We start from the raw sequence: 15,218 nt of genomic DNA, 5'->3' as shown, positions 1-15,218 counted from the left end.
TTTGTTGTTGTTATTCTGTCTCTCACTGTTCAAATAAACCTACCGTTAAAATTATAGACTGATCATTTCTTTGTCAGTGGGCAAACGAACAAAATCAGCAGGGGATCAAATACTTTTTTTCCCTCACTGTATAGTGCACTACTTTTGACCAGAGCCTGTCTGTTCATACACTGGTCAAGCAATGGCAGAATACAGTGACGTTTATTTTGGTTGGGCTGTCGGCTAATCTAAGGTACCTGTATAGGCTATCTATATTGCTTGCTTAAGCTTTGATAAACACATGCCACACGTATTGCTGTGTTTTTCCTAATCAGTGTGACCCTGCCCTCCCTGCATCGTCATCTTACCTGTGTCTCTGTCTCCACAGCCCCAAGCGGAGCACGGAAAAGCCAAACCGGGAGCATGAAAACAAATACATTGAAGAACTGGCTGAGTTGATCTTTGCAAACATCAACGACATTGACAACTTCAATGTCAAGCCTGACAAATGTGCAATCTTGAAAGAAACTGTGAAGCAGATTCGTCAAATAAAAGAGCAGGGTAAGGCTTTCTTTATTTGACTTGATCCTTTTATTTTCTACTATTGAGTGACTTGCCCTTCATTTTAAGCACACATATTCCTATATGTCACAACAATTACCTACGTTCTTCAAAACACCATCCTTTACTGTGCATTTTTTCTGTGTGCGTGTGCATTTGTGGATGTGTATGTATTTTAGTCAGCTGCGAGATGCGTTGTGGGGTCCTGATGACTCAGTGAGATGTCTGTGCTTGGAAGGTGTCTGGGGGAGAGATGTGCTGAAAGGGCATGGTGTGTGTGCGCCTACCTACCTGTCTGTTTTTGTGCCTGTCTGCGTAGAAATACAGACTGCTCTCTGGAAGGGCAGACTGCAGCAGATCAGACACACACACACACACACACACAGCGGCAGTGAGTCAGTCAGATGAGATGCTCTTCATGATGATGATGATGACAAAGAAGAAGCAGGCTGTTTGTGATTCACTCACTGGATTATGTAATAATGCGCAATGTGATGCAAGACTCTGAATTGGTGTGAGCGCCTGTGGCAGAGAGCGAGCGAGAGAGCTCTGACAGTACGTAGGTTGCATCTCCAACGGAACCCTATTTCCTTTATAGTGCACTACTTTTGACCAAGGTCCATAGGGCTCCGGTCAAAAGTAGTGCACTGTATGGAATAGGGTGCCTTTTGGGATGCAACCCCTACTGTATGATGTGAAAAAGCTTCCTGCAGTTCCAGCTTTTGATAACATGTTAGTATGAGAGTCAGCTTACTGTATTATACAGTGTGTTGGTGTTGTTATTGTCTACAGTTTGTGCAGCTGCAGTGCATACAGCAGCGTGCAATGCTGTGAAGACAAAACTATCCTTAATATTGATGGATTTGTCATTCTACATGATAAGATATTGATTTTGAGCATTTAAGCTAACACACAGCTTCCCACCATTATGTCGGTCACACAATTGCACTCAATTCTCTTAGCGGCATTTTTACAGAATATATTTATTCATGGTTGAATGGCGGTTATGTTTAACAGCTGTTTACTGTAAAATGTTGGCCAATTCAGTCTCAAACAGCAGTCAAGGTCTGCGTCCCAGATGACTCCCTATTTCCTATATAGTTAACTTATTTTGACCAGATCCGTATGGGCCCTGGTCAAAAGTAGTGCACTATGTAGGGAACAGGGACGGCCTGTTCAATAGGGCGATATGGGCGACGCACTGCCAAACGGGAAAAGGAAGGGATTTTTTTTCTAATCAATTATATCACGGCAACAGTAGTTATCAGTGTTGTAATCTATACGTCTGATCTGCCACAGTGCCACACTGCCACTAAATGTCGAATCAGGCTAAAGTCGTGCTTCAAATGGCTCCACCCCCTTTTGGGGCGATTTCAGTCAGATTGAAAATCGCCCAGAACTTCTGTCATAGACTCCCATGTAAAATCTATTTTTTTCAAATTTCAGAGCCTTCAATACAATCTCAATGGGTGTCTGTGGGCTTGCACTTACGCGCTTTCGTCATACGTTACGTAACCATGAACGTAACTGAGAAAAGAGTGGATTGTTTGAAAGAAGTTCCTTTTTGTCGGCGAACAAATGAAGATAAATTGGCAACGAAACAATTAGGACCTCCCAGACCAAATTTAATAATTCAACAGGTTTCTACTAAAGGCGGAAAGTCCTACACCCGAGGATTTTCCAAAAATTGGTACGAACGAAAAAAGACATTGCCACTCACTCAACTGGATCGAGGGATACAGGCTAGCTGTCCGCCGCCACAACGATGAGGTTAGTGTTGATAATCACAAGTTTACTGGATGTGGATATGGTGTAATAAAGGCAGTTTATTCAGAGGTAAATATATCTGGAATCGCGTTCACGGACCCGTTCGTCAAACTCTTAGGGAGCTATAAATTAAGCCCCATTACTTACCATATCAGATAAGAGAAATTGCTGCAGCTACATATATTTTACATCCTGGCCCTACATAGTTCACTATTTGCATCACTTACCAAAATATTACATGTGGTCATATATGCTTGGAAAGTGGAGATGCCATAGAACGTCAAAAAAGTAAACATTGCTGGAGACACATTGCCGTTTTGGAGAAGACATCGCGTTTGCTAGCGAAGAGATTTGTTGTGGCAAATGAACTTGGGCTGGGAATTGCCAGGAACCTCACGATAAGATATATGCATCAGCATTGCGAGTCTCATGATTCTATACGTATTGCGATTCGATACTGTGATTTTATTGCGCACCATATGTCTGTTGCAGAGGGATCAGAAAGCCATGAGAACGAGTTTTGATCAGTCATGGAAATAAAAGTGCTGAAAACAAATTGGCTCCCAATGTGAAAAGATTGAGAACAAGCTATGAAGGAACAATAATGGTGTTTTGGTGCAGGTACAGCCAACTAGCGCTAAAATATTGCGATATTGTCAATACAGTATATCGTAAAGTATCACTATGTAACTCGATTTCTTTCACCCCAATCCCTCAAATTAACGGTAAATAACTGAATTGTTTGCCCCACATTTAGCTAAGATGATTAGCTAGCCAGCTAAAATGTTTTAGTTAGTTAGCAGTCGCATCTACAATAGTTTACTGTCAATAACATGTCTCCAAAAATGACGTGGTGTCTCCAATTGTGTTGACATTTTACAATTGCAATGCGCATCCATGAGTATCCACTTTCTGTAGCTCAGCTGGTAGAGCATGGTGCTTGTAACGCCAAGGTAGTGGGTTCGATCCCCGGGACCACCCATACACAAAAATGTATGCACGCATGACTGTAAGTCGCTTTGGATAAAAGCGTCTGCTAAATGGCATATTATTATTATTATTATTATTATTATTATTATTATTATTATCTGAAGAGAGCCCCGAAACATTGTGTGCAGACATTTTATGCAATAAATGAAGTAGGTTCAATCTAGTAGTTCTGATCTTCTGATTGGTCCTGATGAGTTGGGCGAGGTCCCCTGCAGGCTACTGTCACTGTTGCATTGGCTCTGAGTCGGGTTCTCTGTCTTCAAATGTTCAGCCTAAGAGAGGGGATTTTTGTGTGTGTGTGTGTGTGTGTGTGTGTGTTTAACAGTGATGATGTGTGTGTGTGTGTGTGTGTTTAACAGTGATGATGTGTGTGTGTGTGTGTGTTTGTGTGTGTGTGTGTCCTCAGAGCAAGAACTCGTGAGTTGGAAGAACTGAGAGGCCTATGGCGTGGGTGTTGTCCTTGGCCACCTGCTGACAAGGCTGACAAGATAGGACCCTTTTGTCCATTGTTATTGGATAGGAACAGAACTTATAACCAGCTCCTGACCTAAATAGATCTTAGCACAACATTTTACTCAACATATCATATTCCATATTCACTATAACAAATATATTTACTACGACATTAGCAAGAACCGCCACATCCTCAGCCGGCTAATCCAGTGTGTGAAGTTTTGCGGAGTGTTTGAGTTAGCTTTGCGAGGCAAAGATGAAACTGAGGGCTCCACCAACCCTGGTAAGCCAACACTTTTGAGATCAGTCAATAAATGCTTCTGGTATTGACTTATATGCTGCCCCTGTCTTCATGTTGTTGCTGGACATATCTTTTTTTAAATGTGTGTAGGTCACCTAAATCATCAGAAAAATTGCCCCTCCTGAGAATTTTTTCAGGAGCCGCCACTGGTAGGGAATAAAGTGCTATTTGGGACAAATGCCGGAGGCAAGAACAATCCCAGGTACGGTAGTTACAACCTTACATGTGTTGTGTACCACAGAGCACTGGCTCCCAGTCCATCTCCACTGAGTTTAGTGATTGAATGGAGAGTAATGTTGAGCTCGCTCTGCCCAGGCCCACTGCAATGGGTTCTCCCTCTCCCTCACTCACTCACCCTTTATCACTGGATCCAACATGGATCCTACTTGGTTTTGTTAATTACATCTACGTTGACAGCAATGTGTTGGTGTGTAGGCCCAGTGTGAATAGAGGGTAGCTGGTGTACATGATGTACAGGCCCAGTGGTAGTTGATGTACAGGCTCAGTTTACAGGGACATGAATGTCAGCTATGTACCCTAATGAGGCAGACAGGACAGACAACAAACAGCTTGACTCTGTAGTGGCACCAACCAATGGAGAGAGGGGGAGAGACTGTAGGGGAGGGGCCTAGTGAGGAATTAACACCACACTCAATGATGCACACTGGTATTTAAGTCAACCGTTGCAAATATTATTGCCAAGTAAATCAACAGTACTGTGGGAGACTGTTTAATGGGAAATTATGTTGCTAATGGTAATCAGTTGGCTCTGACAAAATAATGTTAATACAACAACACCTGTTGTAGTAATTGTCAAGGACCCTCAGAGCTGGTAAAACGATTGCATCTGATAAATGAATCATCAACCACACAAACCACCAATTGTAATTGGTCTTATCTTTTTCTAAAATAATAATTTTGTCAGTTAGAATGACAAATTGGTTGTGTTGTCTTCTGTTCCTCCCATCTCAGGATTTTGTTGAGACAATGGTATGTTTTAGTCAGTTTTTCAACAAAACACTCCCTCTGCTGCTGCTGACGACATGATTACATGTTAAGTTGTGAAACATGTCTAACAACCGCTCTCTCTCTCTCCTCTCTCTCTCTCTCTCTCTCTCTCTCTCTCTCTCTCTCTCCTCTCTCTCTCCTCTCTCTCTCTCTCTCTCACTCTCACTCTCACTCTGCAGAGAAAACGACTACTGCCAATGCAGAGGATGTACAGAAAGCAGATGTCTCGTCAACAGGCCAAAGCGTTATTGACAAAGATGCTCTTGGACCAATGATGCTCGAGGTGGGTGGGAGCACACACTATTGACAACACTCACTCACAAGTCACATGATTAGCAGGGCTTGTGAAATCGACACTGATTTAGATTTTGAACACATTTAAAAGATATAGGGGTATACAGTGCATTGGGAAAGTATTCAGACCCCTTCACCTTTTCCACCTTTTTTTTTTTTACATCACAGCCTTACTCTAAAATGGATTAAATTGTTTTTCCCCCTCATCAATCTACACACAACACCCCATAATGACATGTTTTTATATATATTTTTCAAATGTATTACAAATAAAACACTGATATATCACATTTACATAAGTATTCAGACCCTTTACTCAGTACTTTGTTGAAGCACCTTTGGCAGCGATTACAGCCTTGAGTCTTTTTGGGTATGACGCTCCAAGCTTGGCACACCTGTATTTGGGGAGTTTCTCCCATTCTTCTCTGAAGATCCTCTCAAGCTCTGTCAGGTTGGATGGGGAGCGTCGCTGCACAGCTATTTTCAGGTCTCTCCAGAGATGTTCGATCGGGTTGAAGTCCGGGCTCTGGCTGGGCCACTCAAGGACATTCAGAGACTTGTCCCGAAGCCACTCCTGCGTTGTCTTGGCTGTGTGCTTAGGGCTGTTGTCCTGTTGGAAGGTTAACTTTTGCCCCAGTCTGAGGTCCTGAGAGCTCTGGAGCAGGTTTTCATCAAGGATCTTTCTGTACGTTCATCAAGGATCCCAGTCTCTACCGCTGAAAAACATCCCCACAGCATAATGCTGCCACCACCATGTTTCACCATAGGGATTGTGCCAGGTTTCCTCCAGACATGATGCTTGGCATTCTGGCCAAAGAGTTCAATCTTGGTTTCATCAGACCAGAGAATCTTGTGTCATGGTCAGAGTCCTTTAGGTGCCTTTTGGCATACTCCAAGCGGGCTGTCATGTGCCTTTTACTGAGGAGTGGCTTCCGTCTGGCCACTCTACCATAAAGGCCTGTTTTGGTGGTGTGCTGCAGAGATGATTGTCCTTCTGGAAGATTCTCCCATCTCCACAGAGGAACTCTGGAGCACTGTCAGAGTGACCATCTGGTTCTTGGTCACCTCCCTGACCAAGGCCCTTCTCCCCCGATTGCTCAGTTTGGCCGGGCGGCCAGCTCTAGGAAGATTCTTGGTGGTTCAAAGCTTCTTCCATTTAAGAATGATGGAGGCCTCTGTGTTCTTGGGGACCTTCAATGCTGCAGAAATGTTTTGGTACCCTTCCCCAGATCTGTGCCTCGACACAATCCTGTCTCAGAGCTCTACAGACAATTCCTTCGACCTCATGGCTTGGTTTTTGCACTGACATGTGCTGTCAACTATGGGACCTTATATAGACAGGTGTGCCTTTCCAAATCATGTCCAATCAATTGAATTTACCACAGGTGGACTCCAATCAAGTTGTAGAGACATGTCAAGGATGATCAATGGAAACAGGATGCACCTGAACTCAATTTTGAGTCTCATAGCAAAGGGTCTAAATACTTATGTAAATAAGGTATTTTATATATATATGTATTTTATATATATATATATATATACAGTGGGGAAAAAAAGTATTTAGTCAGCCACCAATTGTGCAAGTTCTCCCACTTAAAAAGATGAGAGAGGCCTGTAATTTTCATCATACGTACACGTCAACTATGACAGACAAATTGAGAAGAAAAAAAATCCAGAAAATCACATTGTAGGATTTTTAATGAATTTATTTGCAAATTATGGTGGAAAATAAGTATTTGGTCACCTACAAACAAGCAAGATTTCTGGCTCTCACAGACCTGTAACTTCTTCTTTAAGAGGCTCCTCTGTCCTCCACTCGTTACCTGTATTAATGGCACCGGTTTGAACTTGTTATCAGTATAAAAGACACCTGTCCACAACCTCAAACAGTCACACTCCAAACTCCACTATGGCCAAGACCAAAGAGCTGTCAAAGGACACCAGAAACAAAATTGTAGACCTGCACCAGGCTGGGAAGACTGAATCTGCAATAGGTAAGCAGCTTGGTTTGAAGAAATCAACTGTGGGAGCAATTATTAGGAAATGGAAGACATACAAGACCACTGATAATCTCCCTCGATCTGGGGCTCCACGCAAGATCTCACCCCGTGGGGTCAAAATGATCACAAGAACGGTGAGCAAAAATCCCAGAACCACACGGGGGGACCTAGTGAATGACCTGCAGAGAGCTGGGACCAAAGTAACAAAGCCTACCATCAGTAACACACTACGCCGCCAGGGACTCAAATCCTGCAGTGCCAGACGTGTCCCCCTGCTTAAGCCAGTACATGTCCAGGCCCATCTGAAGTTTGCTAGAGTGCATTTGGATGATCCAGAAGAGGATTGGGAGAATGTCATATGGTCAGATGAAACCAAAATATAACTTTTTGGTAAAAACTCAACTCGTCGTGTTTGGAGGACAAAGAATGCTGAGTTGCATCCAAAGAACACCATAACTACTGTGAAGCATGGGGGTGGAAACATCATGCTTTGGGGCTGTTTTTCTGCAAAGGGACCAGGACGACTGATCGGTGTAAAGGAAAGAATGAATGGGGCCATGTATAGTGAGATTTTGAGTGAAAACCTCCTTCCACATGCAAGGGCATTGAAGATGAAACGTGGCTGGGTCTTTCAGCATGACAATGATCCCAAACACACCGCCCGGGCAACGAAGGAGTGGCTTCGTAAGAAGCATTTCAAGGTCCTGGAGTGGCCTAGCCCGTCTCCAGATCTCAACCCCATAGAAAATCTTTGGAGGGAGTTGAAAGTCCGTGTTGCCCAGCGACAGCCCCAAAACATCACTGCTCTAGAGGAGATCTGCATGGAGGAATGGGCCAAAATACCAGCAACAGTGTGTGAAAACCTTGTGAAGACTTACAGAAAACGTTTGACCTGTGTCATTGCCAACAAAGGGTATATAACAAAGTATTGAGAAACTTTTGTTATTGACCAAATACTTATTTTCCACCATAATTTGCAAATAAATTCATTAAAAATCCTACAATGTGATTTTCTGGATTTTCTTTTCTCATTTTGTCTGTCATAGTTGACGTGTACCTATGATGAAAATTACAGGCCTCATCTTTTTAAGTGGGAGAACTTGCACAATTGGTGGCTGACTAAATACTTTTTTTCCCCACTGTGTGTGTATATATATATATATATACATACATACAGTGGGGAGAACAAGTATTTGATACACTACCGATTTTGCAGGTTTTCCTACTTACAAAGCATGTAGAGGTCTGTAATATTTATCATAGGGTACACTTCAACTGTGAGAGACAGAATCTAAAACAAAAATCCAGAAAATCACATTGTATGATTTTTAAGTAATTCATTTGCATTTTATTGCATGACATAAGTATTTGATACATCAGAAAAGCAGAACTTAATATTTGGTACAGAAACCTTTGTTTGCAATTACAGATATCATACGTTTCCTGTAGGTCTTGACCAGGTTTGCACACACTGCAGCAGGGATTTTGGCCCACTCCTTCATACAGACCTTCTCCAGATCCTTCAGGTTTCGGGGCTGTCGCTGGGCAATACGGACTTTCAGCTTCCTCCAAAGATTTTCTATTGGGTTCAGGTCTGGAGACTGGCTAGGCCACTCCAGGACCTTGAGATGCTTCTTACGGAGGCACTCCTTAGTTGCCCTGGCTGTGTGTTTCGGGTCGTTGTCATGCTGGAAGACCCAGTCACGACCCATCTTCAATGCTCTTACTGAGGGAAGGAGGTTGTTGGCCAAGATCTCGCGATACATGGCCCCATCCATCCTACCCTTAATACGGTGCAGTCGTCCTGTCCCCTTTGCAGAAAAGCATCCCCAAAGAATGATGTTTCCACCTCCATGCTTCACGGTTGGGATGGTGTTCTTGGGGTTGTACTCATCCTTCTTCTTCCTCCAAACACGGCGAGTGGAGTTTAGACCAAAAAGCTCTATTTTTGTCTCATCAGACCACATGACCTTCTCCCATTCCTCCTCTGGATCATCCAGATGGTCATTGGCAAACTTCAGACGGGCCTGGACATGCGCTGGCTTGATCAGGGGGACCTTGCGTGCGCTGCAGGATTTTAATCCATGACAGCGTAGTGTGTTACTAATGGTTTTCTTTGAGACTGTGGTCCCAGCTCTCTTCAGGTCTTTGACCAGGTCCTGCCGTGTAGTTCTGGGCTGATCCCTCACCTTCCTCATGATCATTGATGCCCCACGAGGTGAGATCTTGCATGGAGCCCCAGACCGAGGGTGATTGACCGTCATCTTGAACTTCTTCAATTTTCTAATAATTGCGCCAACAGTTGTTGCCTTCTCACCAAGCTGCTTGCCTATTGTCCTGTAGCCCATCCCAGCCTTGTGCAGGTCTACAATTTTATCCCTGATGTCCTTACACAGCTCTCTGGTCTTGGCCATTGTGGAGAGGTTGGAGTCTGTTTGATTGAGTGTGTGGACAGGTGTCTTTTATACAGGTAACAAGTTCAAACAGGTGCAGTTAATACAGGTAATGAGTGGAGAACAGAAGGGCTTCTTAAAGAAAAACTAACAGGTCTGTGAGAGCTGGAATTCTTACTGGTTGGTAGGTGATCAAATACTTATGTCATGCAATAAAATGCAAATTAATTACTTAAAAATCATACAATGTGATTTTCTGGATTTTTGTTTTAGATTCTGTCTCTCACCGTTAAAGTGTACCTATGATAAAAATTACAGACCTCTACATGCTTTGTAAGTAGGAAAACCTGCAAAATCGGAAGTGTATCAAATACTTGTGTGTGTGTGTGTATGTATATATATATATATATATATATATATATATATATATATATATATATACTGCTCAAAAAAATAAAAGGAACACTTAAACAACACAATGTAACTCCAAGTCAATCACACTTCTGTGAAATCAAACTGTCCACTTAGGAAGCAACACTGATTGACAATACATTTCACATGGTGTTGTGCAAATGGAATAGACAACAGGTGGAAATTATAGGCAATTAGCAAGACACCCCCAATAAAGGACTGGTTTTGCAGGTGGTGACCACAGACCACTTCTCAGTTCCTATGCTTCCTGGCTGATGTTTTGGTCACTTTTGAATGCTGGCGGTGCTTTCACTCTAGTGGTAGCATGAGACGGAGTCTACAACCCACACAAGTGGCTCAGGTAGTGCAGCTCATCCAGGATGGCACATCAATGCGAGCTGTGGCAAGAAGGTTTGCTGTGTCTGTCAGCGTAGTGTCCAGAGCATGGAGGCGCTACCAGGAGACAGGCCAGTACATCAGGAGACGTGGAGGAGGCCGTAGGAGGGCAACAACCCAGCAGCAGGACTGCTACCTCCGCCTTTGAGCAGGAGGAGCACTGCCAGAGCCCTGCAAAATGACCTCCAGCAGGCCACAAATGTGCATGTGTCTGCTCAAACAGTCAGAAACAGACTCCATGAGGGTGGTATGAGGGCCCGACGTCCACAGGTGGGGGTTGTGCTTACAGCCCAACACCGTGCAGAACGTTTGGCATTTGCCAGAGAACACCAAGATTGGCAAATTCGCCACTGGCGCCCTGTGCTCTTCACAGATGAAAGCAGGTTCAAACTGAGCACGTGACAGATGTGACAGAGTCTGGAGACGCCGTGGAGAACGTTCTGCTGCCTGCAACATCCTCCAGCATGACCGGTTTGGCGGTGGGTCAGTCATGGTGTGGGGTGGCATTTCTTTGGGGGGCCGCACAGCCCTCCATGTGCTCGCCAGAGGTAGCCTGACTGCCATTAGGTACCTAGATGAGATCCTCAGACCCCTTGTGAGACCATATGCTGGTGTGGTTGGCCCTGGGTTCCTCCTAATGCAAGACAATGCTAGAACTCATGTGGCTGGAGTGTGTCAGCAGTTCCTGCAAGAGGAAGGCATTGATGCTATGGACTGGCCCGCCCGTTCCCCAGACCTGAATCCAATTGAGCACATCTGGGACATCATGTCTCGCTCCATCCACCAACGCCACGTTGCACCACAGACTGTCCAGGAGTTGGCGGATGCTTTAGTCCAGGTCTGGGAGGAGATCCCTCAGGAGACCATCCGCCACCTCATCAGGAGCATGCCCAGGCATTGTAGGGAGGTCATACAGGCACGTGGAGGCCACACACACTACTGAGCCTCATTTTGACTTGTTTTAAGGACATTACATCAAAGTTGGATCAGTCTGTAGTGTGGTTTTCCACTTTAATTTTGAGGGTGACTCCAAATCCAGACCTCCATGGGTTGATAAATTTGATTTCCATTGATAATGTTTGTGTGATTTTGTTGTCAGCACATTCAACTATGTAAAGAAAAAAGTATTTAATAAGATTATTTCATTCATTCAGATCTAGGATGTGTTATTTTAGTGTTCCCTTTATTTTTTTGAGCTGTGTGTGTGTGTGTGTGTGTGTGTATATATATATATATATATATATATATATATATATATATATATATATATATATATATATATATATATATATATACACACACACACACACACACACATACATACATACATACATACATACATACATACATACATACATACATACATACATACATACACACACACACACACACACACACACATACATACACAGTGAGGGAAAAAAGTATTTGATCCCCTGCTGATTTTGTATGTTTGAACACTGACAAATACATTATCAGTCTATAATTTTAATGGTAGGTTTATTTGAACAGTGAGAGACAGAATAACAACATAAAAATCCAGAAAAATGCATGTCAAAAAATGTTAGAAATTGATTAGCATTTTAATGAGGGAAATAAGTATTTGACCCCTCTGCAAAACATGACTTAGTACTTGCTGGCAAAACCCTTGTTGGCAATCACAGAGGTCAGACGTTTCTTGTAGTTGGCCACCAGGAGGGATTTTGTCCCACTCCTCTTTGCAGATCTTCTCCAAGTCATTAAGGTTTCGAGGCTGACGTATGGCAACTCGAACCTTCAGCTCCCTCCACAGATTTTATATGGGATTAAGGTCTGGAGACTGGCTAGGCCACTCCAGGACCTTAATGTGCTTTTTCTTGAGCCACTCCTTTGTTGCCTTGGCCGTGTGTTTTGGGTCATTGTCATGCTGGAATACTCATCCACGATCCATTTTCAATGCCCTGGCTGAGGGAAGGAGGTTCTCACCCAAGATTTGACGGTACATGGCCCCGTCCATCGTCCCTTTGATGCGGTGAAGTTGTCCTGTCTTCTTGGGGTCAAAAGTGAAGGGGGCTGAATACTTTCCGAATGCACTGTATAACTCCCCCTGCGTATGGTTGTAGCCAACTCACCTGCAAGTTTATTAATGCACAATAGAACAAAAAGTGAATCCGCACACTGGTATATTGCTCCCAAAGTGTGGAATTGGACAAAGTTTAGACCCCAAACTGGGTGTTCATCAGGACAAGTTGTTCACCAATGCGCTAGCCTGGTTCTCGTGTGACTGACGTCAGACAGAGCGGTCCCTCTATCTATGTGGTGGGAAAGTGGTCATCAGTGAGTGGCTGCCAGTGTTATTCTCCAGCTCTGTTTAATCTGTCGTGTCAGTGGGTATTTATACTCGCTCTGGTCCCTATGTCACTGCATTCAGACACAGGAGACTCTAAATATAACCACTGCGGCCGGTTGTCCGCGCTGTTTGAAGTGGTGCAGGCTGGGAGAAGGGACAATTCACAGCCGGTCAGCTGGCGTGGTGGAGGAGAGTACAGTGCTGAGCCAACAGAAAGGCTACGCCTTTGTCCCAAATGGCATCCTATTCCCTTTTATAGTGCATTACGTTTGACCAGGGGCCATAGGGCACTGGTCAAAAGTAGTGCACTAAATAGGGAATAGGGTGCCATTTAGGAGGATGCACACTTTCACTAGCCAGGGGTGGGTTACTCATCAGTCCTGACGGTAACCAACCACGGGCCATAAAGCAAACTCAGAGAAGCCTCTCTGGAGCTGCCAAGAGAACAGGCGATTTACCCGAAATCGTAGCTTTTAACAGAGTTTCTCTGTCTATTTATGACACACAGAATATCTGCAGTAGCACCATGGCTGAAGCAAGTTGATAGAGGAAGAGTGGAAGAGTAGTCCTCTTTTAATCGTGCTGGTGTTCAGTTTCATGCCTAGTTTGTTACCCTAGTTTTCATTGTACTTTAGTTGCATAGTACAGTACACCCAACCACACTAATATGACAGTGAATTGTTGCCAGGCCAGAATGAGGTATTACAGCCTTGTGCGTACAGTTTTGGGCTCAGGGGATGAGGTTAATGGCCTGGCTGTCTTGTGTGTTACACACACACACTCTGGCTGGGGCTCTTAACATGTCGTGATGAGACTTCCTTTTCTCCAAGCTATTTAGCTCACTGAGGATGATGAGGAGGGAATCTGGGGTATCTAGACGAAGAAGTGCGAAAGTTAATTTAATGTTGCTGTGCAATGCTCTCGGTTGAGTCGGTTCGCTGTGCAGTAATGCATGGTTATATTCCAACCGTCTCTTATTGCTACAGAGCACCGTCATGTTTTAACGATAAGACCCAGGCTGCATCCCAAATGGTACCCTATTCCCTATATCGTGCACTACTTTTGAGCAGAGTCCCTATGGGCACTGGTCAAAAGTAGTGCACTGAAAAGGGAATAGGGTACCATTTGGAACAAAACCCTCTTGTCACATGTTGTTAGCGAGCCCAATGTTTTCCCTCATTTTACGTACAACTATTTTCTACTTAAGTTTTGATCTCGGAGCTCTGAATCTGACTTGGTGTGTTAGCGTTGTGCTGCCATAATTGACTCTTTGTGTGGCACTTAACGTCTTATGCCCTTTTCTTTGTAATGGCTGTATAGTAGAAATAAGGGGTTTGTCATAGTTGTAAATGGTTTGTTTGCTTCCATAGATGGACCATGATGGCTCACCATTTTGTCATTTTCTATCCTCACTGTAATGACTCTGTAAGATAACTTTTTGGTTAATGACTCAGTAATAACGCTTGACTCTCCTCTTGGCCAATTGGAACCCACGTCCTGGATCAAGACCATGGTTGCATCCAAAGTGGCACCCTATTCCCTATTTAGTGCACTATTGTCCAGGGCCCATAAGGCTCCCATAGGTCTCATAGGGCTCAATAGCAGTGCACTATATAGGGAATAGAGTACAATTTGTGACGCAATAGATAACGACCCGTTTTGTATACTGTCTGACGTTTTTGTCAATAACTCACTAATAACCCTCTTCCTTTACTCCCTCTCCAACCTAATGTTGTTTGTGTGTAGGTGTGTGTATATCGGAGGGGTTGGGTAAAAGCAAAAGACACATTTCCGTCAATAAAGTATTTATTTTTCTTCTAATAACAGTCTTCCTGTACTCCTGTTGTGTTCCTCCCCAGGCCCTAGACGGGTTCTTCTTTGTGGTGAACATGGAGGGGAACATTGTGTTTGTGTCAGAGAACGTGACCCAGTACCTGCTGTATAACCAGGAGGAGCTGATGAACACCAGCGTCTACAGCATCCTGCACGTAGGAGACCACGCTGAGTTCATCAAGAACCTGCTGCCCAAGAGCCTGGGTGAGTTACACTACACCTCCCCTTCTCTCACTCCTCTATCACTCCATCACTGTTTAATGTGATTTCACAACCATCCACATAGAGAGAAAGGTTGTCAGTGGAAGGGAACATTGGTAGCAAAGTGTTAAAGGGATAGTTCTACCTGGCCACTGTTTCAAATGCTCCCGTTTTAGGGCCTGTATTAGCATTTTCCAAAGCATGGATTGCCGTCATATCTTGTCCATAGACTGCTTACAGGGTAAGGAACCCAATATGTCATTTGGGTGAACTATCCCTTTTAAGGAGATTTTCAATCAGCA

The 15,218-nt window shown here is 43.8% G+C and overlaps 1 protein-coding gene across 4 annotated transcripts in view; it reads left to right on the top strand.

Annotated features, from left to right (window-relative positions):
* The window catches only part of LOC311150723 (nuclear receptor coactivator 2-like), an 80,746-nt gene that overhangs the window by 40,208 nt on the left and 25,320 nt on the right, over positions 1 to 15,218 (top strand). For all 4 annotated transcript variants that reach the window (XM_084188242.1, XM_084188243.1, XM_084188240.1 and 1 more), the window contains 3 exons: positions 368 to 540; positions 5,239 to 5,342; positions 14,742 to 14,919. In XM_084188242.1, coding sequence (XP_084044368.1) covers positions 368 to 540; positions 5,239 to 5,342; positions 14,742 to 14,919 — 455 coding nt within the window. The remainder of the gene's footprint in view (positions 1 to 367; positions 541 to 5,238; positions 5,343 to 14,741; positions 14,920 to 15,218) is intronic.

This window comes from Coregonus lavaretus, assembly GCF_964263955.1.
Source record: "Coregonus lavaretus genome assembly, chromosome: 23".
In the NCBI taxonomy this organism is placed as follows: Eukaryota; Metazoa; Chordata; class Actinopteri; order Salmoniformes; family Salmonidae; genus Coregonus; species Coregonus lavaretus.
This window is presented reverse-complemented; position numbering and strand designations above follow the sequence as displayed.